The sequence below is a fragment of the Cupressus sempervirens genome, chromosome 11 (genome assembly GCF_028749045.1).
Source record: "Cupressus sempervirens isolate cs-2001-9-10 chromosome 11, ASM2874904v1, whole genome shotgun sequence".
NCBI lineage: Eukaryota > Viridiplantae > Streptophyta > Pinopsida > Cupressales > Cupressaceae > Cupressus > Cupressus sempervirens.
In genome coordinates, this window is record NC_143128.1 from 622,064,992 (window position 1) to 622,088,635 (window position 23,644).

Below are 23,644 nucleotides of genomic sequence, written 5' to 3' on the forward strand. Positions count from 1 at the left end.
CAAATTAGTAGGAACTACACAAAAAGGGAAGCAGTCAATTAGCTTTTCAGCTTCTAGCTTACTTGGCACAGCTGTATACCAGGCTACACCAATTGCAAATTCTCTAGATTTTCCAAAGGGTGGCATGCAGAAAAGCAACTTGCACTAAATCCAGCATTACAGTAACAAGATTTTTAGCATCACAATGCTTTCGTCAAAAAACTTAAATGTCACTTGAAACCTTCTTCTTCGCTTTGTAAATCATACGTGAAGTGATTTATACCACTTTCTTAAGATTTGTAAGCATGGGTCAGGGTAGAATGTACCTGCTGATGCGAGTTTTATATTACTACAACATGCAGAATGAAACACTTAGTATTTCAGGATATGACACCAAATATCAAATCCTGTCTTGAATAAGGAAAGTCATATGCTAAACTAAATAAGGAAACTCACATACTAAACAATGTATATAAATTGTGTGATCAAATGAGACAACCCCAAGGTTCCATTTCTAATTATGGACTTTCACTCAGTTATAATGATATGACATGTTGGATATCACAAAAGGACTTACATTGTTCAATCAATTGGCATCAACTACTTCAGCTTATTTCCAACCAAACAAATTGCAAAGGATAAGGATTTAGAAATCTATTCTACTCCTACAATGTAAGAAATGATGATAACTTTGTGACTTTACTAGAGTTAGTTCAGCCATTAACATTAACCAAGCTATGCAACTGCCAGGTTCTTTAAATATGTTGTCCGATAAGGTATAGTAATATGAATGAGAATCATTGGCCAACCATCCATGGTCTTCTTCTCGATAATAATTACATGAGCAAATAAAGACATATTTTACTCTTGCATCTAGTACACAATGCTATCTTTATTCTTATTTCATGTATGTATTTATCAGATATAGCAGTAAACACTCCTCATACTGTCCAATATACACAAGGGTTCTCCATGTACATTACTTACATTCTCATTGCAAATGATTTGTGCTAATTTTTAAAAAATGCATTTTTTGACAATCCCTGTGCAATGGAACTTGATGCATTGTAAAAAGCACAAAGTTATTAAGTGCCAAATTCTGAAGGGGTCACCAAATATTACATCAAGGGGGGGTTTGTCAGTGCTTATAACTTCCTTCTATCTTCCAAATTTTGCAATCACACACCAACATTCAGATTGTGTACGTATTTATTCCCAATACTTCTAATTAGGCCTTGAAAACACCCATTAGGAAGGTCTGAACTAAATAACACCCCTTGAAGCATTTGCAAAGTTCTGCGGAAAGGTTGAACAACTAAGAAGTCAAAAGGTAAAAGATAAATCATCAATTGCAACATTTCAAAAAGGAAAAGTTATTAATGGCAACCACACTACATGAAGATGAACAATGTAGTCTATCGACATGCATTGTTATCTCAACACTTGTGGAAGGGAACATACATTGTTATCTCAATACATGCATTGTTATTCTGCATAGTCTCTCATTTCTCTCTTATAGAAGGGAACATTCATTGTACCAATGGATAGAAGAAGTCCTTGGGGGGGTGTCGTGAGTCCTTTCTTCTATGACCTATCTTCTTCACTTGCACATTCATCATTGTATAATTTCTCTTTTGGAGAGAACTTTTGTTCCCTTTATGAGAAATTTGTATGCGAGTACCTAACATGGCCTACTAGCCCAAATGCATAATCATGCATATATTATTCCCCAAGATGCACTTGAGGGAGGTGTTGGTGTAAATAGTGACTTTATCAAACTAGTTAGCTATTAGCACGTCTAGAGATCGTTCTAATCAAATCACCTAAGTATCCAGTTAGGGAGTTTTTGCATTTTCTCTCAACTCATCTAGCCAAGACGTGTTTTCACTTAGTGGGACACCTAACACATATACACTTGTCACTTGCACATACAGTTGTCAAGTGACCTTACAAGTGTTTTATGCTTAGAGGGTTAGACGATTGGTGCATCCAAGTGTCTACCTTGTCATCCTTACCCATATATGCAAGGCTAGCCATGTACATTATCTACACTCTCATTGTAAATGATAGACGTTATGTGTGCTGATTTATTTTCTCTTGGAAAGGTTGTTGTGCATTCTGATTTTGGTAAATTCCAGCATTCACCTCATTCTTGTGCTTTTCTGTTCTGTGATAAGTTTTTCTTCTTTTTCCCCTTCCTTTACGCTCTCCTGGTTGAGGTTGGTAGTAGTCTTCCTCTTGTTTTACTATATTCATTTTTTTAAACCAAAAGAATAGTATTGCACTAGAATATTTAAAAATAGGAACTCCAAGTTCCTCAAACGGTTGAATTTCAATTATACCATTTTACAATACTTTTGAAGTATTGCACAAAAATCCTTGTAAGCACCATGGTTTGCCATTTTTATTTATATACAAGTGATTTATTAATAGAAATATATTTCGTATAGTAATTCCCAACACCAGTGTTTAGATAGGTAGGATTTGTTTAACTACTTGTACACCTAAGTTGGCTAGCAAATTACAAATGCATCTTTAAATCAAAGAAATATAGAATTAGAGTTCAATGGCTTCAACAAAAAAATGAGTAACATCCAAAGAATAAAAAAGGAAATGGTGCCTTCAGTAAGAAACCTCTAATGGAGTAAGAGGGCATTTTCCATCCATCCTGATTGCACCAGGCCTAATAACTCGCCCAGTTCTGTTAAATTTGCCTCTCCAACCTCTTTCACGTGCATCATCCATTTCTTGTTTTTCTTCCTTCCCTCCATCATAGACACAGCAAGAGAATGCTACCATATCCTGCAGTGTATACTCAAATCAGAACTGTCCAACTGCTTAGAAAACTGACATTAACATAACATATTCAAGCAAAAAAAATTCAAACTAGCTACTGTTGATTATAAGTTAAACTTTTAATTATTGCTCAACCTAAGAAAAAATTATTGCAGAAAAAGTGTAAAAACCTCTTCAAACCGAAGGTGCACAGAAATGTACTTTCCACGACTGTTGGAGCTGTGCTCAATCATACGGTCCACTAATTTACTGGCAAAAGAAGAAATGGGCTCAGAAAACCTTAAAGCTTCATAATCAGCTAGGCACCTTAAACGTTGAACCCTCAGTGGAACATCAGGAGACAATCGATTTGCAAATGGAGCGATACGTATGACTCTGCTCATGAACATCACACCTTTTAGAACCAAAGAAATTAGATTGCAATGGCTTCTTGTTATACAATATGAATAAGCAAAAAAACCATTAAAATACAGAGCATTATTGTAGGACTTCCTTTTAAAATTTACATAAAAACTCACAATTTTAAAACATCCTATGGTTCCTTTTTATCAAGTTTGAATTTGCCACCAAAAAATGTTCAGCATAACTAATAAATTAAGAGTGAAATATTATATAGCCACTCCATTTGAGAAAGATTGAAAAGGGCTATCTATATTACTTCCCAAGAGAAGGAAAATTTGCAAACATAATTATAATGTGTTTTTACAGAGAATTATACTACTCTCAGTTTTTTGTAACTGAAGCATGCTAGCAGGTTCCTTTCGCACTAAGGAAGCCCCAGTATTTTAAGCAAGAGTTGGGTAGATGCCAGAGTTAAAATTCAACTGTTCATGTGAAGAGGATAAAATTGTGAATTCTTGCCCCTTTTGGCCATCTCAAATTATATCATTTTAAACATAGATATAAGACTTGGATTGCTGTGGTTTGATAATGCTGACCCAACTTGGTACTCGGCAAAAAATTCGCAGGACTCAGCAAAATACCAGTTTCTAGCAGGTCTCACCTAGAGCGAGTTCCTAGAGAGTCACAAGCCCCTGGGACTTGGCAAGGGTCACTTGACTTCAGACTTGCTCGAACTTGGAGAGTCCTAGAAAGTCCTGGAACTGTATTTCAAGCTTTTCTAGGAGATGAAATAATAAAATGTCTGTTCCTTGAAGTAATACAAATTATATTTTTTTTAAATAAAATATAACACAGATATGATAACTACAGTATCCTTTAATTTGATATATGAAAAATTGTTCCTTAAAGCTATGGGTTTACTTTTCTCACATAGAGGTTTCCGCATAAATCTTGTGCTCCTCTTGTGTTGCATAATTGTTAGATCTTGTGTGATTGATATTGTTATGGTTGTTTTGAAAGGGCCCGCACAAGGGTTTGCCATATTTTTCACAAAATCACAATTTCCAGTTTCGGCAACTAATTCAGAGGGATAGCTTTGTTACCCAACGTCAGGTTGGATGAATTCTTGTTCATTAACATTTTGCAGATCCAAGGAGGGCCTCAGCAGCAGCAAAATGTTCTCATGAGAAGGGAGAAGCCTTCTTTCTATTTGTGACCAAAAGACATTGTCTCTTTTGCAAGATAGTAAAATGACCATTAAGAGCATTAAAATAATCTCCTTAGTATTTCTATCTTAATGGTCACTTCTAAATTGTATATATCCTATATAAGAGATTCTTTCTACTATTTGTATGCTTCTTTTTAGAAACATCTTGATTCCAAACTCTACAAGAACAATTTTTTCTTTCATTATTTTTATTTTTATTTTTATTTTTGGATAGGTAAACGGCCGAAGCCTAGGTTATTTATTATTATTATTATTAAGATTAATTATTATTATGTGTTAAACGTGAGTAGATTCGAACCCAAGACCTCCCTGATGAGAGGCTCGCAATTTACCGATGCGTTGTAGGCTCTTGCCTAATTTTTTCTTTCATTATTAATCATCCAATATTTTACTACTATTCGTCTAATATGGTCTCAGAGTTGGAGCCAATATTATTCGAAAAAAGAATAGTTTCTTTCAGAAATTATTTGTCTTAAATTTTTCAAAATTTAATGGGTAGGTACTATTTTGCAGTTTTCCAAACCATCCTAAGCCATTTGCACTTGTGTCTATATCAACCATATCCTTGGAGCCAAGTTTTTTGAAGTTTTTTTCTGGTCTTTTCTTCACACGAGTTTTTCGTTAGACATTTTTGTGGCTTTTTTCGTCAACCAGCATTATTCATATCTACTATTCATGTCTAGATTTAGGACGATTCTACAAACTCTATATCTGTTAAACAGCCCCAGATCTTTCTTTTGACCCTTTGTGAGTTGGTTACCTGCAAATTGAGAGTAATTTTTTCTAGCTCAAGCTTAGGATCAGTTTTTGTTGCAAAAAGAATTTTGTGATCATGGAAGGATTTTTTCGGTCCATTTTTTTATTTGTTTGGCTAAGATATTATCTCCGAAGGCCTTCAACCTGGATCAGATGAGATTTTCTGGCATTTTTCTGCTGCTATACTTTTTCTTATTCGCTTCAAATTCCAACTATAGATTCCTGGGAGACTTTTGGAGATCTCAACAGGGTTGCTTATAGATTTTTTGGGGTGCCTAATTTTCTGTAACTCTAAAATCGTACCAGCCAGAATTTTATTTCGTTCACTGATAACTGGTAAGTTGGTGGGTTTTTTTGAGATCTCAATCAGGTTGTCTTCAAAAACAATTGGGTGTCTCAGTTTTTGTTCCTTGAATTTTATGCTCATGGATTCACGTTGAAGTATCCATACCTGCCTCTGTAAACATACATTCAAAGTTGTGCATCCAACCATCCAGTCTTCTTGGTTTTTGTGCCTCGAAAAATGTGCAATGGCTTTAACCAACATTCTGTTAGAAGGCACTCAAAAATTCAATGGCAAGAAGTTTTTTGTGATCATGAAAGGATTTTTTCGGTCCATTTTTTAATTTGTTTGGCTAAGATATTATCTCCAAAGGCCTTCGACCTGGATCAGTTGAGATTTTCTGCCATTTTTCTGCTGCTATACTTTTTCTTATTTGCTTCAAATTCCAACTATAGATTCCTGGGAGACTTTTGGAGATCTCAACAGGGCTGCTTACAGATTTTTTGGGGTGCCTAATTTTCTGTAACTCTAAAATCATACCAGCCGGAATTTTGTTTCATTTACTGATAATTGGTAAGTTGGTGGGTTTTTTTGAGATCTCAATCAGGTTATCTTTAAAAAAAAATTGGGTGTCTCAGTTTTTGTTCCTTGAATTTTATGCTCATGGATTCACGTTGAAGTGTGTGTCCGTACCTGCCTCCGTAAACATACATTCAAAGTTGTGCATCCAACCATCCAGTCTTCTTGGTTTTTGTGCCTCTAAAAATGTGCGATGGCTTTAACCAACATTCTGTTGGAAGGCACTCAAAAATTCAATGGCAAGAAATTTTTGTTGCAAAAAGTTTTTTGTGATCATGGAAAGATTTTTTTGGTCCATTTTTTTATTTGTTTGACTAAGATATTATCTCTGAAGGCCTTCGACCTGGATCAGATGAGATTTTCTGCCATTTTTCTGCTGCTATACTTTTTCTTGTTCACTTCAAATTCCAACTATAGATTCCTGGGAGACTTTTGAAGATCTCAACAGGGCTGCTTATAGATTTTTTGGGGTGCCTAATTTTCTGCAACTCTAAAATCGTACCAGCCAGAATTTTATTTCGTTTACTGATAATTGGTAAGTTGGTGGGTTTTTTTGAGATCTCAATCAAGTTGTCTTCAAAACAAATTGGGTGTCTCAGTTTTTGTTACATGAATTTTATGCTCGTGGATTCACGTTGAAGTCAGTGTCCGTACCTGCCTCTGTAAACATACATTCAAAGTTGTGCATCCAACCATCCAGTCATCTTGGTTTTTGTGCCTCAGAAAATGTGCAATGGCTTTAACCAACATTCTGTTGAAAGGCACTCAAAAATTCAATGGCAAGAACTGCAGTACCTAGAAGCCGTGCATGCTGACAATTTTTTAGTACATATGTCTTGACAAAATTGTGTTGGGCACAACTAAACATCTCAAGGAAGCAACCACAGAGCAAGATAATTTGATGAACACAATTGAGAAGCTATCATGCTCATCAAACTTTCCGTTACTAATGATCAGATCCCGCAAATTCCTTCTGGTAAAACAACTGCAGAAATTTGGAGGCATCTGAGATGTTTGCATGAAAACAACGACAAAAATCGTGCATTCTTTCTAAAGAGCATGCTCTTCTCAATCATTATGGATGATCAGGTATCTCTACAAGAGCATCTCAATAAAATCAAGGACATTTGTGATCAATTGGAAGCCATTAGACACAAAATGGAAGAAGACATGGTGGTAATCACTCTGAAAAGTCTCCCTTCCTATGAGCATTGCTTTCGAACTATCAACGTTACTTCCACTCATTTTGATATTTTGTTTTCCAATCTATGTCTAATGCTTCCTCAACAAGATTGCTGGAAACAACGTTTTGGCGGTGATATCAGCTCACCTTCTAACAGTCAAGCCTTCTCAGTTATATCCTCATGCCACTATAAGTTTTCTCAGTCTTCTCAGCAAAACTTTTTGCTCAATCTTCAGAAAGTCTAAAGAAGAAAAATGTTTGATGCACTTACTACCATAAGTTTAGTCATATGAAGTTGGAGTGCTGGAAACGCTTAGCTGCTCAAGCAAAGCAATCTAGTCCACAGCCTCCACTGTATGTTGCACAGCACACTGAGCCATGTTAATCTACCTTCATGACTAAAAGAATTGCAAATCATGTAAAATTCTCTGCCTGGAATATTGATTTAGGTGTTGTTCTCAAATTTTGAAATTCAAAAATTTCCAGCCATTCTCAGATTCAACTATTTTTAGAGGAGAAGAATTCACCGTTGCTGAAAGTGTCACTGTCTAGATTAGATCTAGAGGAAAGAACCTAATTTTCCTAGATGTGTACGATGTTCTAGGCATGGAACTCCATCTTCTCTCCATTAGTCAGATTCTGAGACCTTCTCCCAGGCTTGACGTGACCTTCAGTTCACATAAGTGCAAGCTTGACACGACCTTCAGTTCACATAAGTGCAAGCTTGACGTGACCTTCAGTTCACATCAGTTCAGTATCACTGATCGCAAAACTCAGTTGACACTAGTTGTTGGTATTGAAGATCATGGTTTTTTCAGGCTTGTTTACTAGGGGGATTCTCAAGAGCTCGCTATGGCAGCCCATCGGTCCTCTATTAGTACACTCTGACATCAGTAGTATGGGCCCTTGAATGTACACTACCTATCTTAGCTTGTTCAATAAGATCTTGACATTGGACTACTTAAGTTTCAAACCCAAAATCTTGGAGTTTTGCGGAGCATGTCAGACTGAGAAGCAACATCACACTCCTTTTTCCAGTAGCAACTCCAAGAGAGCTTCTAAGGTACTACAACTAGTTCATGCTGATGTTTGTGGACTTATGTCCAATTGTTACTAGGTCCAGGTATTTTTTACTTATTGTTGATGATTTCAGCCATTAAATATGGGTGTATTTTCTTCATCAAAACCAGAGGTGTTTGTTGTATTTCAAAAATTCAAATCATTTGTAGAGAAAGAGTTTGATCTGGTCAACATATTAGTACTCTCAGAACTGACAAAGGGGGTGTATTCTCCCATTTCTGTGATCAACATGGCATAATGCACCAATTCACAACACCCTACACCCCTCAACAAAACGGTGTGATTTGGCGAACTTCACTCAAGACAAAGCTTTGGAATTCTTCATCTCTATATATCTCTCTAAATGCAGCCAACAGCAACCTCCCCATCTCCATATGGTGCCACCCCCTTTGGCAATGAAAGTACCTCTCTAATAGAATACTTTAGTTACAAAGCAAACGCTAAGACATGTGAAAGGGTAGTCCACAATAATCTTTTGCACAATTCTGAAAAAATGTTTTCGTTGAGTCATGTCCTTGGCCTCTTTTATTGCTCTTATTTTCCCCACCATGGCGTCCCTGTCGTCATAAATTCTACACAAGCATGGCTGATCAATATCAGCATACCTAATCATGCTCATAATGGACTAAGTGAAATTCAAAACATATTCCAAACACTCTTCATCTAGGATCAATGCCTTTACCTTTTGGATTCTTTGTGTGTTTGACTACCTCCACATACTCCACAGGTTGTTGACCATAGAATCCATGGTATAAAACAATACACGTTACATATCAACAATAAAATAAAATATTAAAAATATAATTTAATTACCTTCAACACCTCCAACTTGGAGAAATTCCTGATTATGGCTTGTGAAATATGATGACTACTCACAAACATTTAAATTTCTTCAGTCGTTATGTAGACTTGTTTGACCCATTCAGTTTGTGTGCCCATCTTTTTCAATATCCAATTGAGTGAGTGGACTACATGTGGAATCAAAAAATATGACCATGTCACCTCCACTAGAAACCTAGTTGCCCTACATGTTTTAGCATTGTTTGTTATGACAGAATATTTTCAAGCCTCACCATTCAATGGATTCTCTAAGATAATGACAATGAAACTTACATCTTTTACTTGGCCCTCACAATCCACGCCTTTAGTCAACATTGCTTTAACATTGGTCAATGGTCTATTTTGCAATCTTCCCATTCATCAAAAATGATGGGCACACATGTTTCAAGCCATGAATTGTTGATCCCTCTCAATGATGTCTCTACCAAAGCTTTCTCCTTGTCCATTAAATTGGCTCACAACTTTTCATACCTAGGACTAACATAATCGGAAGGTGTACTGCAAAGGATATTCACCATGTCCCACCAATAATTTGATCTAACAATCTTGAAAATAAGCCCACTGATCTAATACTTATTGAAAGCTTTGTCCAATGGGCCACTATTTTGTGAAATCGAAACACTCTTTTTCAAAAGATAGTCTCATTGGTATGGAAGGGTGTGAATTAGTTAGTTTTGTGTAGCCACCAAGACGTTTTTACAAGATTTTCTTGGCGAGAGGATGTGCAAGAGTCTTTGATATATTACTTCTCATATTGGAACCCTCTTGTACTTTAACATAGGCCAATAGTATATCCGTTACAACCCTTTTTAATTGGTCCCAATACTAATTTTTTTGTTCCTTGTAAAGAGATGATGCATAATTGAGCTTTCACTTGAAAATATGAGCTCTTATACCATTTTTGACAATGGCCACACTACAAAGTAAACCCCCTCCATCAAGGATTTGTTGAACTCTTGTCATATGGCACCAAAGAGGTGACACTTCAACAAATTTATAAGGAAATCTCTTAATTTCAAGAAATTAAACTAGCATTTCCAGCCATTCTATTTGAACCTAAAACAAAAATCATTTCAAATTAACAACACCACAATTGAAAAAAAATAAGAATAATTTGCATTATAACCCATTATTATGCATAAGAAGTACAAATGAAAAAAATTAAAACTTACTAATAAAAAGTTTCAAAATCTTTGAAATTTTCTTAAAAATTGAAAAATCTTGAGAACTAATGATTCCTAAGCTTTTAGTATACATCTTTCTCCTTTGTACCTTTCACCTTTGATTTCACCTTTGAAATAAAAAAGTAACCTTGAAAAGCCAACAATGGAAGCTTGAAGGGGAATTTTGGTTTTCTTGTTGTTCTGTGTTTGTGAAATGGCTTCCAAACACTAAATAGCTAAAGTTTAGGGAAAATTTATGCTTTGAGGGGTATGAATGAATTAAAAGAATGGTTTTTGTTTGAAAACTCCTCATTTGGGGGTCTCTTTACTATGGGAATAGTACGCTAAAATGCATTTTGGGTACCCAAGTGTCTGGGCAGTACCCTGGTCAAACCTGAGATGTACCCAATACTGGACCACTGACCAAGATTTTTTCAAACACTGACAAACACTTACAAACATCAAGTTTTTTCAAGTTGCCACATTTTGTAAACGTTTGTCAAGTTTTTTCAAGTCGCCAAGTTCGAGTCATTATTAAGTTTGGCAAAGTCTTGCAAAAACACAAGTAAAACTATCCTTCCTAGCAATACAAAAGAATAAATACCATGCCTCACAGAATAAAGTGCTCTTATTACGAGATTTTTTGTCAAAAATGGTTAACTTCTACAACCACATATAAATCATTGTTGTCTATAAAGCGTAGATTTATGCATCAACATTTAAGTTATAGTTTACTTGCAACTAAAAAACTGAAAAAGATTTCCACAACACGAAACTATGGAGTTCCAATGCCATACTACATAGATTTTAAGTTATTAAATATTTCAAACCTGCAGCTCAAATTCAATATAATCAGCAACCAGTAATTATTCTCAAAATTAAACTGCAAAAATAAAGAACAGACAAATATAAAAGCATATTGCATACCCATTCTCAATCAATTTTGGAAGAACTTTTTCCGAATAGTAACTAACAGGAGACCAGGCTTTAACCCTGAGGTTAAGGACAGTGCTCATATTGTAGTTGAACCTCTCCATTACAGCATCTGGAAGCTTCCTCACCACCCTCACATCATTTCTAAGAGTATTAATAAAATGCTCCTCATCAAATATATCTCTAAACTTGCTGCAGTGCACCAGTAAGATGAGAGAATTAATGACCATAAATTTTTAATTGACACAACCAAAACAAGAAAGCTTGCATATATAAATACCTAATGCATGTATTTTCTTTTAAAACTATCTTTGTGTTTAGATCACAGTTCTTTATAGACAATCTAGTAAGATTTGTTACTGCACAAACTAGATTGAAAGATTTCTCTAGTTCTATCACATAATATGAAACACAAACTTAACCTCCAGCAAAGAACATAAAGAAAGAAATGTCCTTCAAGAAATTGCATTGGACAACAAACAATGCAGCACCATACATATTATCAAAATCACAATAAGTGAGCCCCACAAATTTGGCAATAATGGTGAGTACTTAAGAGTTTTAACACTATAGACCCAAGATCAAAGCCCACTAGACAGACCACCCCTTAGAATGTCTATGGGCCCGCCTAGAGGTATGGGTCACACTTATGGAAATGCATAGAACAAAGCCCATACCTATGCTTCGTGGTGGGGGACCTTGAGTTACATTGAGTCTAACCATATCATGAAATCAAGCCCACTTCCATGTCTACAATGAGATGCGCCACAATTTGTTAAAACATGTACTGGAAACCATAAAACATCGAATTTATCCTGGGAAAAACCCTCTGAAATGAGGGAAACAACCCAGCCCCACCAGACGAATTTCTTTTATTAAAGATGAAAGAAAAATACAGTGATGCAGAGACACAGCTCTTAGGTTCTGAAAATCAAATTGCTAATTTGCAATATATCATCATAATAACTGATAATTGCTACAGCATTTAGCAATTTGAATATAACAAAACTTAATACACATATAATGAAAATCCTAAATACTTAATCCCTTGGACAGTAATCTCACATAGCTAAACACGATACTGATATACAAGTATCAAAGCTTGTATGATTTTACAAGAATGACTAACGCAGCACATATATAAGTTGTCATACAGAAACATGGATAACTAAATGCAAATCCTTCAAGCATATACGAACAGCCCGAACCGTCCAAGATTATATGAAAGAAACGACACATGGAACCATGAATTCCTGAGCGATAACAGCAATCTTTGATAATCTTTGAATAATATATATATCATGTGAATGGTTACCAAGGAATGAATAGACGTGAGACTTCCAGAAAAACACCACAAGGAAATCACTCGTCTTCAATGAGTGGTGAAGAAAGAATGCCCAGAGATGACAGTTATGAAACATGGGACCCAGACAAAAGACACCTGTACACACATAAATAAAGGATTTCTTCACAAAAAACATTAGCTCCTGTTATAATACATTTTAATGCTTATTAATAATGATTTCCATAATTTCATATGACGCTAAATATTTAACACTCCCTCTTAGCTAATATGAAATTTGAAAATTAAATAAGTATACATACTCATACTTAACACAGTAACTCAAATATTGACAATCATAGAATTGCACAATATAAAATTTTCATAACTAATAACCATGGAGTTTCTCAACATAAAAATTTGTAAGACTCACAGCTAATCCTTCCACACGGAATCTCTCAATGTGAGTAGTCATGAATCTCTCAACATGACATTCAACTCTTATGACGGAATTACTCAACATGATAATATCATGGACTCTCTAAACATGATATTCACTATCGCATAGTGAAAGAGTTGTCATAGCTGATCTTACATTATTTATTAGTTCGCACATCGAAAATGATAATAGATAAATCTTACAAAAAACTAGACTTTATTCCATTTAAATCTTAAGATTTATCCTACCAAGTTTATTTCTAAAATAAAAAAATTTCACCTTAGAAAGAGGCTTTGTGAAAATATCTATAGTCTGTCTGATCATCAGTGCTAATATACTTCAGCTCCACAACCTTTCGAAGTACCATGTCTCTTAGGAAATGATACTTGATTTCTATATGTTTTGATTTGTCATGAAAAATTGGATTTATAGAAATCTTTACGCAGCTCTGGTTATCACAGAAAATTGTAGTAGGTTCAACAGAATTTCCAAACAATCCATTTAGAAGTTTTCGAAGCCAAACCGCTTCTCGAGCTGCTGAACAAGCTGCTACATATTCAGCTTCAGCAGTAATTTGAGCTACGCATTTTTGCTTCCTACTGCACCAAGCAATCATGGCTGAACCAAGACTAAATAAAAAAACCTGATGTCCTTTTTCTATCCGTAATACAACCAGCCCAATCAAAATCTGAGAAACCATGAAGTTGCAGATCATTAGAGCAAGAGAAACTTAATCCAAACTGTAGAGTTCCCTTTACATATCTCAGAATATGCTTAGCTGCAATGAAATGGTATTTTCTTGGTTCACTCATAAACTGACTCAAGGTATTTACAGCAAAACAAATATCAGGCCTTGTATTAACAAATGAGAGAACCAATGAGCTGCCTATAAGGAGTGCAATCAATTAATTCTGAATCAGCCGAAGTTCCTTGAAATTTCTTCAAATTTGCTTCCATAGGAGTTACATTTGGCTTGCAATCAAGCATACCAAATCTCTTAAGAATCTCTACAGCATATTTACCTTGACTGATAATAATCTCATCAGATTGTTGCCAAATTTCTAGACCAAGAAAGTAGTGCATTAATCCCAAATCTTTCATCTCAAATTCAGAAGTTAAATCATTTTTGCATTTATCAATCATTTCATCATCTCCTATGATAAAAAGATCAACATAGAGTACTAGAATCAACATAGGAGTTTTATACATTTTGAGATAAATATTTGAATCAGCCTCATTTTTTGTATATCCTAGACTCAAGAGATAGCCATCAATGCACTCATACCAGGCTCGAGGTGCTTGTTTAAGGCCATACAATGCCTTATTTAGTTTACATACATGAGATTCTTTTGAATAAACAATTAAACCATCAGGTTGCTCTACATAGACTTCTTCATTAATTACACCATTGAGAAAAGCTGTCTTAACATCCATATGATGAAGCTTCCACCTTTTATTAGCGGCATTAACAATAATGGTTCTAATAGAGGTGTACTTTGCTACCGGAGCAAAAATTTCATCATAATCTATACCTTCTTTTTAGCTGAAACCTCTAGCTACAGATCTGGCTTTGAATTTGTCCACACTTCCATCAGCAGCATGCTTTATCTTTTATAACCATTTAGATGAGATGACAGATTTATCTTTAGGACGAGTAACTATATCCCATACTTTATTTTTTAGAATAGACTCATATTCTTCCGGCATGGCATCTTTCCAAACTTGCTGAACTATTGCTGATTCAAAACAAGAAGGTTCAACATCAATAAGATTGCACAATAGAACAGAATAATTATCAAAAGTTGAAGGTCTTTTACTTTCCCGAAAGGTTCCTTTAGGAGCTGCAAAATTTTCAGCTTCTTGCATAATGTTTCTTGCCCACAAAGGTCACTTCTTCTCATTAACAGGAACATTAGGACCAGCTTCAGAGTTGTCAAGAATCTTAGGAGAGGAGGGAGATTCTTCCCTCTCAGGAGAGGAGAAAGCAGAAGGAGCAACAAAAGGGGAATTTTGAGAAACCAAGGGAACATCCAAATCAGAATCAACAGAAGAATCAGCAGATTTGCAACTGTCAAGATTTTCTTCAGAAGTAACATCTCTACTTAGCTCAATAGATTTTTTACCTGGAATGTATATCCTATAAGCTTTTCATGAATCGCTATAGCCAACAAAGATTCCCTTCTTACTTGAAGGATCTAATTTGGATCTTTTGTCTTTGGGGATATGAACATAAATTGAAGAACCAAACACTCTCAAGTGACTTACATCCAATTTAATGTTGGAGAAAGCTTCTTTCGGAGTCATATTATTGAGAATATGATGAGGGCTTCTATTTTGAACGTAGACAGCTGTCCTGCAAGCCTCTGCCCAAAGGAAAATCTGCAAATGTTGATCATGAATCATAGCTTTACCAACCTCAACAATAGTTTTGTTTTTTTTTTCAGCAACCTCATTCTGCTAAGGATTGTAGGGGACACAGAACTCCCTCTTAATTCCTGATTCAATACAAAAAGATTGGAAAGATCCTGAAATAAATTCTCCTCCATTGTCAGATCTAAGAGTCTTAATTTTCTTTTCCGAAAAGTTCAAAACTAAAGCTTTAAATTCCTTAAATTTGGATAGAACTTCATCAAACTCTTTAGATCTAAGAAAGTAAATCCATGTCTTACGAGAACAATCATCAACAAAGGTGACATAGTACCAAAAGCCACTTAAAGAAGCTGATGATATTGGTCTGCATAGATCTAAATGAATAAGTTCTAATACATGCTTAGATCTACTATCACTTGAATAAAAAGGACTCTTAGAAAATTTTCCCAGAGAACATCCTTTGCAAACACCATCATGAGAGGGATTGAGAAGAGGAAGACCTTCAACAAACTTCCCTAGGGAAGAAAGTGACTTAAAATTGAGGTGACCAAATCTCTTATGCCATAACAGATTATTATTAGAATCAGCATGATTTAGAACAAGAACTTGATTAGCTGAGAGCTTATAAAGACTTCCATGACGTTCTCCAATAGTTTGAGCAGTACGGAAATCAAAATCTTTCTTCCAAGCCATCACACTTCCATTAGAAAAGGCAATATTAAAACCTTTATCTTCTAAAGCTGAAATGGAAATTAAATTCCTTTTAATACCATAAACAAATAATACATCATTGAGATGAAGGGGAATACCAGATTTTAATTTTAAAAAAGAGTTGTCTGCCCCTTTGACAGAGTAAGATGTATCATCACCTATAACTTGAAGATGAGAATCCGATTCAATCAGATTCGAAATATGTTGCTTGAAACCAAAGATGTGACGAGAAGCACCACTACCAATTAACCAAGTATTGCGATCAGCTTGAACATGACTAGATAAAGCTGAGATAAGTACAAGACCTTTTGAATAATCATAAGAATCCTTTGATGGAGAAGAGTCTTTTGAATCAGACATAGTCACATCGTGAAGATTAAGTTTCACAATGCAATGCTTAGCAAAGTGACCAAGTTTTTCCCACCTAAAACATTTAATTTTGGAGAAATCCTTTTTTCTTTTAAAATCAGAAGATGAGGCAGGATACTTATCTTCAAACCTTTTGAAATACTTCTTTCTTCCTCTCTTCCTTGACGTCTGAGATGTAAGTACTTGATCTTCTACATTGTGAGATTTGCGAGAGCATCCTCTTGCCTCCAACCGACATTCCTCTTGAATACAATCAGTCCTCAATCTTTCAAAGGATGGAAAATCACTTCTACTGTTAATACCTTGAATGAATGATTCCCAAGGAGGAGGAAGACCATTCATAGCAAGCAAAATCAGTTCTTTGTCATTGACAGACTCTCCAATTGTATTTAACTGATCCTTTAACTCAGAAATCTTTGAAAAGAAAGATACAATGGAATCACTTTTACTCATCTTAATGTGCAGAAGCTACATGTGAAGTGCCAATGTTCTGCTAGTGTTATTTATCTCATATACACTATGCAGAGAATCAAACATTTCCTTGGCTGAGTTTAGCTTGGAGATGGTAGGAAATAAATAATCCTTCATGGAATCAATAATAATTCTTTTGGCCAAAATTTTGTTCTTTTTCCAAGTAACTTTTTCTCCAGGATCAGTAGGTTCTTGAACTTCTGATTCCACAAAAGTAAGAAGATCATTTTCCTCAAGAACTAATAGAATTCTAGATTTCCAAGAAATAAAATTAGATGCTCCTTCTAATCTATCTTCAACCTTCAAACCAGGCACCATGATGGAAATGAGAAGGCAAGATTTAAGGGCCCGTTTGGTGAGCGGAATAGGAATACGTATTCCTGTTCTCCGTTTGGTTCAGCCAATATTTGATGGGAATTCCCGAACCCAAAAATTTATGTTTTCTAAAATTTAAAAAAATGGAATAGGAATACGTATTCCAATAATACCTATTTGGATGGAATTGAAAAACCCCATTTTTGGGCCAAAATTGGAATACGTATTCCTATTTTACCTCGTATTCCAATCCCGTTTTGGTGCATCCAAACAAGGAATTCAAAATTTATTCCAGAATACGTATTCCTATTCTGCTCACCAAATGGGCCCTAAAGAAGAATATAAGCCCAACTTGAAGGATCAAAAACACTGCTCTGATACCATGTTAAAACATGAACTGGAAACCATAAAACATCTAATTTATCCTGGGAAAAACCCTCTGAAATGAGGGAAACAACCCAGCCCCACCAAACGAATTTCTTTTATTAAAGATGAAAGAAAACTACAGTGATGCAGAGACACAGCTCTTAGGTTCTGAAAATCAAATTGCTAATTTGCAATATATCATCATAATAACTGATAATTGCTACAGCATTTAGCAATTTGAATATAACAAAACTTAATACACATATAATGAAAAATCTAAATACTTAATCCCTTGGACAGTAATCGGATAGCTAAACATGATACTGATATACATGTATCAAAGCTTGTATGTTTTTACAAGAATGACTAACACAGCACATATATACGTTGTCATTCAGAAACATGGATAACTAAATGCGAATCCTTCAAGCATATAAGAACAGCCCGAACCGTCCAAGATTATGTGAAAGAAAGAACACATGGAACCACGAATTCCTGAGCGATAACAGCGATCTTTGATAATCTTTGAATAATATATATATCATGCGAACGGTTACCAAGGAATGAATAGCCGTGAGACTTCCAGAAAAACACCACAAGGAAATCACTCATCTTCAATGAGCGGTGAAGAAAGAATGCCCAGAGATGACAGTTATGAAACGCGGGACCCAGACAAAAGACACCTGTACACATGTAAATAAAGGATTTCTTCACAAAAGGTTAGCTCCTGTTATAATACAGTTTAATGCTTATTAATAATGATTTCCAGAATTTCATATGACGCTAAATATTTAACACAATTTACCCCAAAGTTTAATGGGAAGATTACTTCATTGATTTAGTGATTATAATCAAATGTGATTCAGAATAAACGGCAAAGTGTATGAACGGGCAAGCAGAGCACCAAAAATCTTGATGGGGACTAGGAAGTTGTCCAATTTAGACTAACTTGCAGTGTCTTATTAATCAGCTTAAGTGATGTTAACCATATTAAAGAACCAAGCCCAATTTTATGTCCACTATGAGACCCGAAAGTATAATGAGAAAATTGCTTCACTGATTTAACAATTATAATGAAATGTGATAGGGAATCTGATTTTCCAGATGATGGAGCATATGAACAGGCAAACAGGGTACCAAGAATCTTGATGAGAGCAGGGAAATAGTTCAATTTGGCCAAACTGGTGGGGCTTTATGAACAGCCGAACTCAGCAAACTTGGGTAATGAGCAGGAGGGGTGCCACAAGAACCACAGAAGAAAATAGGTAATGGTTGGTAGATTTGGTGGGCAAAATGAATGGAGAAGAAATGGTTGCAACCATGAGTGAGCTGGAGAAGAGCAAGGTGAGTCAAAAGGGCAGGAATCAGGCTAGGCATAACCACCTGCATTGCATAAGTGTAAGTAGCACCAGAAGGTAGAAACTTAGAATGATTGCAGGGATAGTATTTCACTCTACAACTTCAACTGCCAGTGACAACTGGAGCAGACTCAATACTCATGGTAAATGGAATTAATATCTCCCTTGATTTTTCATAACCTGAAGTAGAGGCACTCAATATCTACTTAGACTTGGCAATGCCTTCTCACGCAGTGATTAAAACTTTGATATGCAAATCATAGAAGGCAAGGAGCAATGCCCTACATTGGGTCTCCAAAAGTTAGGAAGACTCCATCAAAATTTCTTTCTTCCAAAAGGGTTTTTCATGGAAAAATATTCAGATTGTGGATGTAAAAAGAAGATGCCTTTTATTGAGTTGTATATTATCATGGCTCGGGCTTGTTCCTACAACCGAATATGAAACCTTTGGAAGGAAGGATGAAGATGGTTCTCATATGGATCAGACATCACATTTCCCCGTTAAACACTGTGAGAAGTCAATACAAAAGAAGACTAGGACCTATCTTTGCAACTCTCAAATGTTGAGGAAGCAAACACCATTTTCACTCTGATTCATTTCAAAACTGATGTCTCACTCTCATTTCTCACCTTTTTTATCACGAGTCAAAACTTGGATCCTGATAACAAAACATTCAAATTCAAGACCCAACCACAGTGTGTTATCTAAGTAATAACATCAATCCAATCAGGAATTTTTGCTCTAACTTTGTTAAGGGGAGAGGGGATATAAAAACTCTCTTCAAAGGACAAGGTTGTGAATACTTACCCTACTTTCAAGCCCCAAAAACAATTAATAGCCCCAATAATTTCTCCTATGTTTGCCCACTCAGCATTAGAATGACAAGAAACCATACCTTGAGGTAGTGACATTGAAGCTTACCCCTGATTTGGTGTATTAAATTCTTAACTCAATGATTCAAGGCATTTTTGAGGCAAGGGGGGAAGGATTCTTAGAAGAAGAAAGAATGAAATTCGAAAAATAAACAAAGACTTCATCGAATCTACCAGGCTAATCATCTCTCAGTCAAACTCGCATAGGCTAAAATAAGAAAAGAAGCAAAGCAGCAAACAAAGACAAAACACTAGAGGGATGTTGATGCAAATAACAAGCTATCCTTGACAAACTAAACAAAAGGAGAGCACGTTTCTTTCCTAGAGGGCCATGTTGATCATCTCATGGAAGGCCAAGGGCATTAGATTACCTAAAAAAATACACTAGGTCAAGTGTCAATTAAATATCAAAACAGTAAAAAAAAACCTTTTATAGAAAACAAAAGTTGAGCACTTAGGAATCTTCATATTTGTTGTATGGATGGCATAGTTCAAGAATTAAAATAGCAATTCCCATGTAGGATGTGGTATTTGTATATGCTTTAGTAGCTTGTGGTGGATTAAGCATCCTTTGTCCCCTTATGAAATTAGGGTTGTGACCCATGACTCATGACAACTAGGGTTCATATCATTCAACATCTATGGCTTATCGGGGATCATCCCCAAAGATCATCCACGGAGCAAGCTAGAGTTGATCATGATTAACTTCCCCAATGCCCAATTTGTCTTGGGTGGTGGCTTCAACGCCCTTCTCGAGGAGAAATATGGAGGTGTGAGGCATGTGACTAAATCTCAAGTAGTCTTCAATAAATTTGTCAACAATAGCAATTTGTTTGACACCCCTCCGAGAAATGGTAAATTCACTTGGTCCAGGCAGTCGTCTAATTATAGTTTCATTACAAAGAGACTAGACCATTTTCTCCTCACCCAGACAAGCTGGACCATTGAATTTGTCAACAATAGCAATTTGTTTGACACCCCTCCGAGCAATGGTAAATTCAGTTGGTCCAGGCAGTTGTCTGATTATAGTTTCATTACAAAGAGACTGGACCATTTTCTCCTCACCCAAACAAGCTGAAACAAGATCTAATTGAAATCAGGTAAGTCCCTTCGACTTTAGATTTTGATCATTTTCCCTTTGAGTACAATGCCCATAATAAATCTCCTTTCAAATGTGAAAGCATGTGAATTACAAATGAGAATTTCTTATCCTTTCAAAGGTTGGTGGTTGTGGGCACCTAAATCTTTTGGGTCAAAAATGTTCAAAATTTCTACAAAGTTGATCCAAATCAATAATTGTATCAAGCAGTAGAATAAGGATTCCTTCAAGAATATTTTTGGAAGACTCAAAATTGAACAAGGGCAAAGCAACCTCAATGAAGTGGTTATGAATATTAAGATGGTTCAAGTCCTATGCAAGATAACTATTTAGGTTGAGCTTCGAGAAATCCAACTCAGGGAAGAGAGGTTTTCTAGAAATAGGAATCCCAAAGCGTTATGGTTACATGAATGGGATCAAATCTAAAGTTATTCCATACTTCTACCAAAGCTAGAACACCTTGCAGTTGAATCTTCTCTATTTCCTCTGTAATGACCCTCCTCAAATCTGCTCTCAAAAATGTTGATGAAAGCTCAAGGAATTTCATCAAACAATTCACATGCAAGGGACGTACGACTGATATAGTATTTCAGCTGGCTTTAAATGACTCTTTCTTCAATTTGCATCAATGAGAATCTTGTGCTAGAAGACTCCAAATGGACTACACAATGATCTAACATGAGTGTGCTACTAATTTTGACAATATTCAATGCATATATATGATCTAAGCATGAGAAATGAACACCTACAGCCAACTGGCATTTTTACAAACAGTTGGTGTGCAAACTAACTAACTGATAAATAATGATATTAAATTGCTTAAATGACACCAGCAACTATTATCTTCTTAATTGCAATGAAAAATACAATGCTCATGAAATATGGCCAAGACTTTTGGCATTTACATGGATTACAAAATGATAATGCTGGTATAATGCACACTTACAGCTGAACTTATAACACCTAAAAAAAACAATACTAACAAAAGAACCTAGTTATAGATGGCTGTAATAATTTCCTTCAATGCTGCCCCTTCTGCTTTGCTTTTCCGTTTTGCTTTTTCGAACTGCTTTTTTCGGATCTTCTTTTTGAGCCTGCTTTTTCGGTTCCGCTTTTTTGGATTGCTTTTTCAGCCTGCTTTTTCGGTTACGCTTTTTTGGACTGCTTTTTCGTATCTGTTTTTTCGGACTACTACCATGTTAAATCTCAAGACCATATCTTTCAATGGCGTCAAGATTTCTAGCTTGAAGGGATTTCGTCCTACAAACTATTGAGACATAATCTCCAGAAAATTTCTCAATTTCTTTGATATTCCCAAGCATGCATAAAAGAAGCTCTTCCATTTCTTTTATAGTGTTCTCACAAGAGCTCCATCCTTCGTTTTCTCAATGTGGGATAAAAATAACTTCCTTTATGTAACTTATGTCTCCAATGTGTTAGAAAATAAAGGGGACTCTTTTAATTAAAATATTTCCCACAAACTATAGTCTATGCATTAATAAAGTTAAATATTTAAATTTAACTTTATAAAATAGTTTTATCAATGCATAACAAATCTTATCAATAATAAACAAGTCTTCTTGTCGATTTTAAACAATTACCATCGACATACCGTTGCCACTGGATGTCCGCCCATGTCCAAGATGACTTACTATAAATAGTAAGTATGCCCAAAGTTGCCTCAAAACCCCTCAGAAAGACCTGCAACTGAAACTATCTAGGCCAAATGGCCTCCAAGCCCCTTTAATGTCCTAGTTAACCTACGGGACCGTGGGGAAATAGGCTAACGACAACATCATGCTATGAATGTTAAAAAGGGGACATTACATCCTCCAAATAAGTGGAGGTTGGGAAGCGAAGAGAAGATAAGCCAATAAAATATATCAAAGAATTGTTAGGTGGAAATTGAGCTATTGATGTCACATTCTAGTACTCCTTCAAAACATCATGGACTTGTCACTTAAGTTTAGGATTAATGTAATAACATATTGTTGATGTTGGTTTTGTACCACTACATAACATATAGCAATTGAACACTTGATAGGGGATATCAAACGCTCAATTCCTCTCTTGAAAAGTTAATATTCATGAAGACATGAGAATAACTCCAATGTTCCTTACACTTGTGGATACTAACTCAGTTATCAATGTGATTTGCTAGTAATCACGTAGGCAGGCTTACATTATTCATTCGAAGATAACTTGGTGGTACTTCACTTGCTTGACTTGTTCTTTTCTCCTTGATCACTTTCACTTTCAACTACTCCTACCATTAAATGCTTATTGCTCTACTACTACTCCTGTGGATGGAGAAATTAGGAAATGGACGAGGACCTAACCAAATGAAAGCTTGCCAGCGGCACTACCTCCATTGGTGCGATGATTCTAAGGGATACTCTTAGGATTTTCACACTGACACCTATCTTCCAACCCAACTTGAAGTACAAGCAGAAAGATGATATGCAAGTAGAACTTAGAAGTGATTGGACTAGATTACCACACAAGGCTTCCTAACAAGCCGTTAGGATGCTAGTGGCCTAGTATATAAGTCCCTATCAAACATTCACTAACATCACCATACAATTAGCCATCTACTTCTACTCTAGCAACATGAAATGAAATCCTACTTTTAATTTGAGAGATGAAAAGAACCATGCAATACATCAAAATGATCATGTATATCCACCATGCAAGCCACAACAATGAATAGAGAACAATTTTGATAGTATTTTGGCAACAATTCTCCAACATAACTCCCTTACAAATGAGAGCAAAATGGCCTAAGAGGCAAAATCAAGGGCCAAGATTATATCTTACAAACCCTAATTA

General features: G+C 35.6%; 1 protein-coding gene across 1 annotated transcript in view; it reads right to left on the minus strand.

Moving 5' to 3' along the window:
* Positions 1-23,644, minus strand: part of LOC149531237 (protein ESMERALDA 1-like) — a 108,446-nt gene that overhangs the window by 25,640 nt on the left and 59,162 nt on the right. The window contains exons 5-7 of the mRNA XM_089811811.1: positions 11,157-11,354; positions 2,946-3,150; positions 2,614-2,781 (exon numbers count right to left, since the gene is read on the minus strand). Of these exons, the coding sequence (XP_089667937.1) occupies positions 2,614-2,781; positions 2,946-3,150; positions 11,157-11,354 (571 nt within the window). The remainder of the gene's footprint in view (positions 1-2,613; positions 2,782-2,945; positions 3,151-11,156; positions 11,355-23,644) is intronic.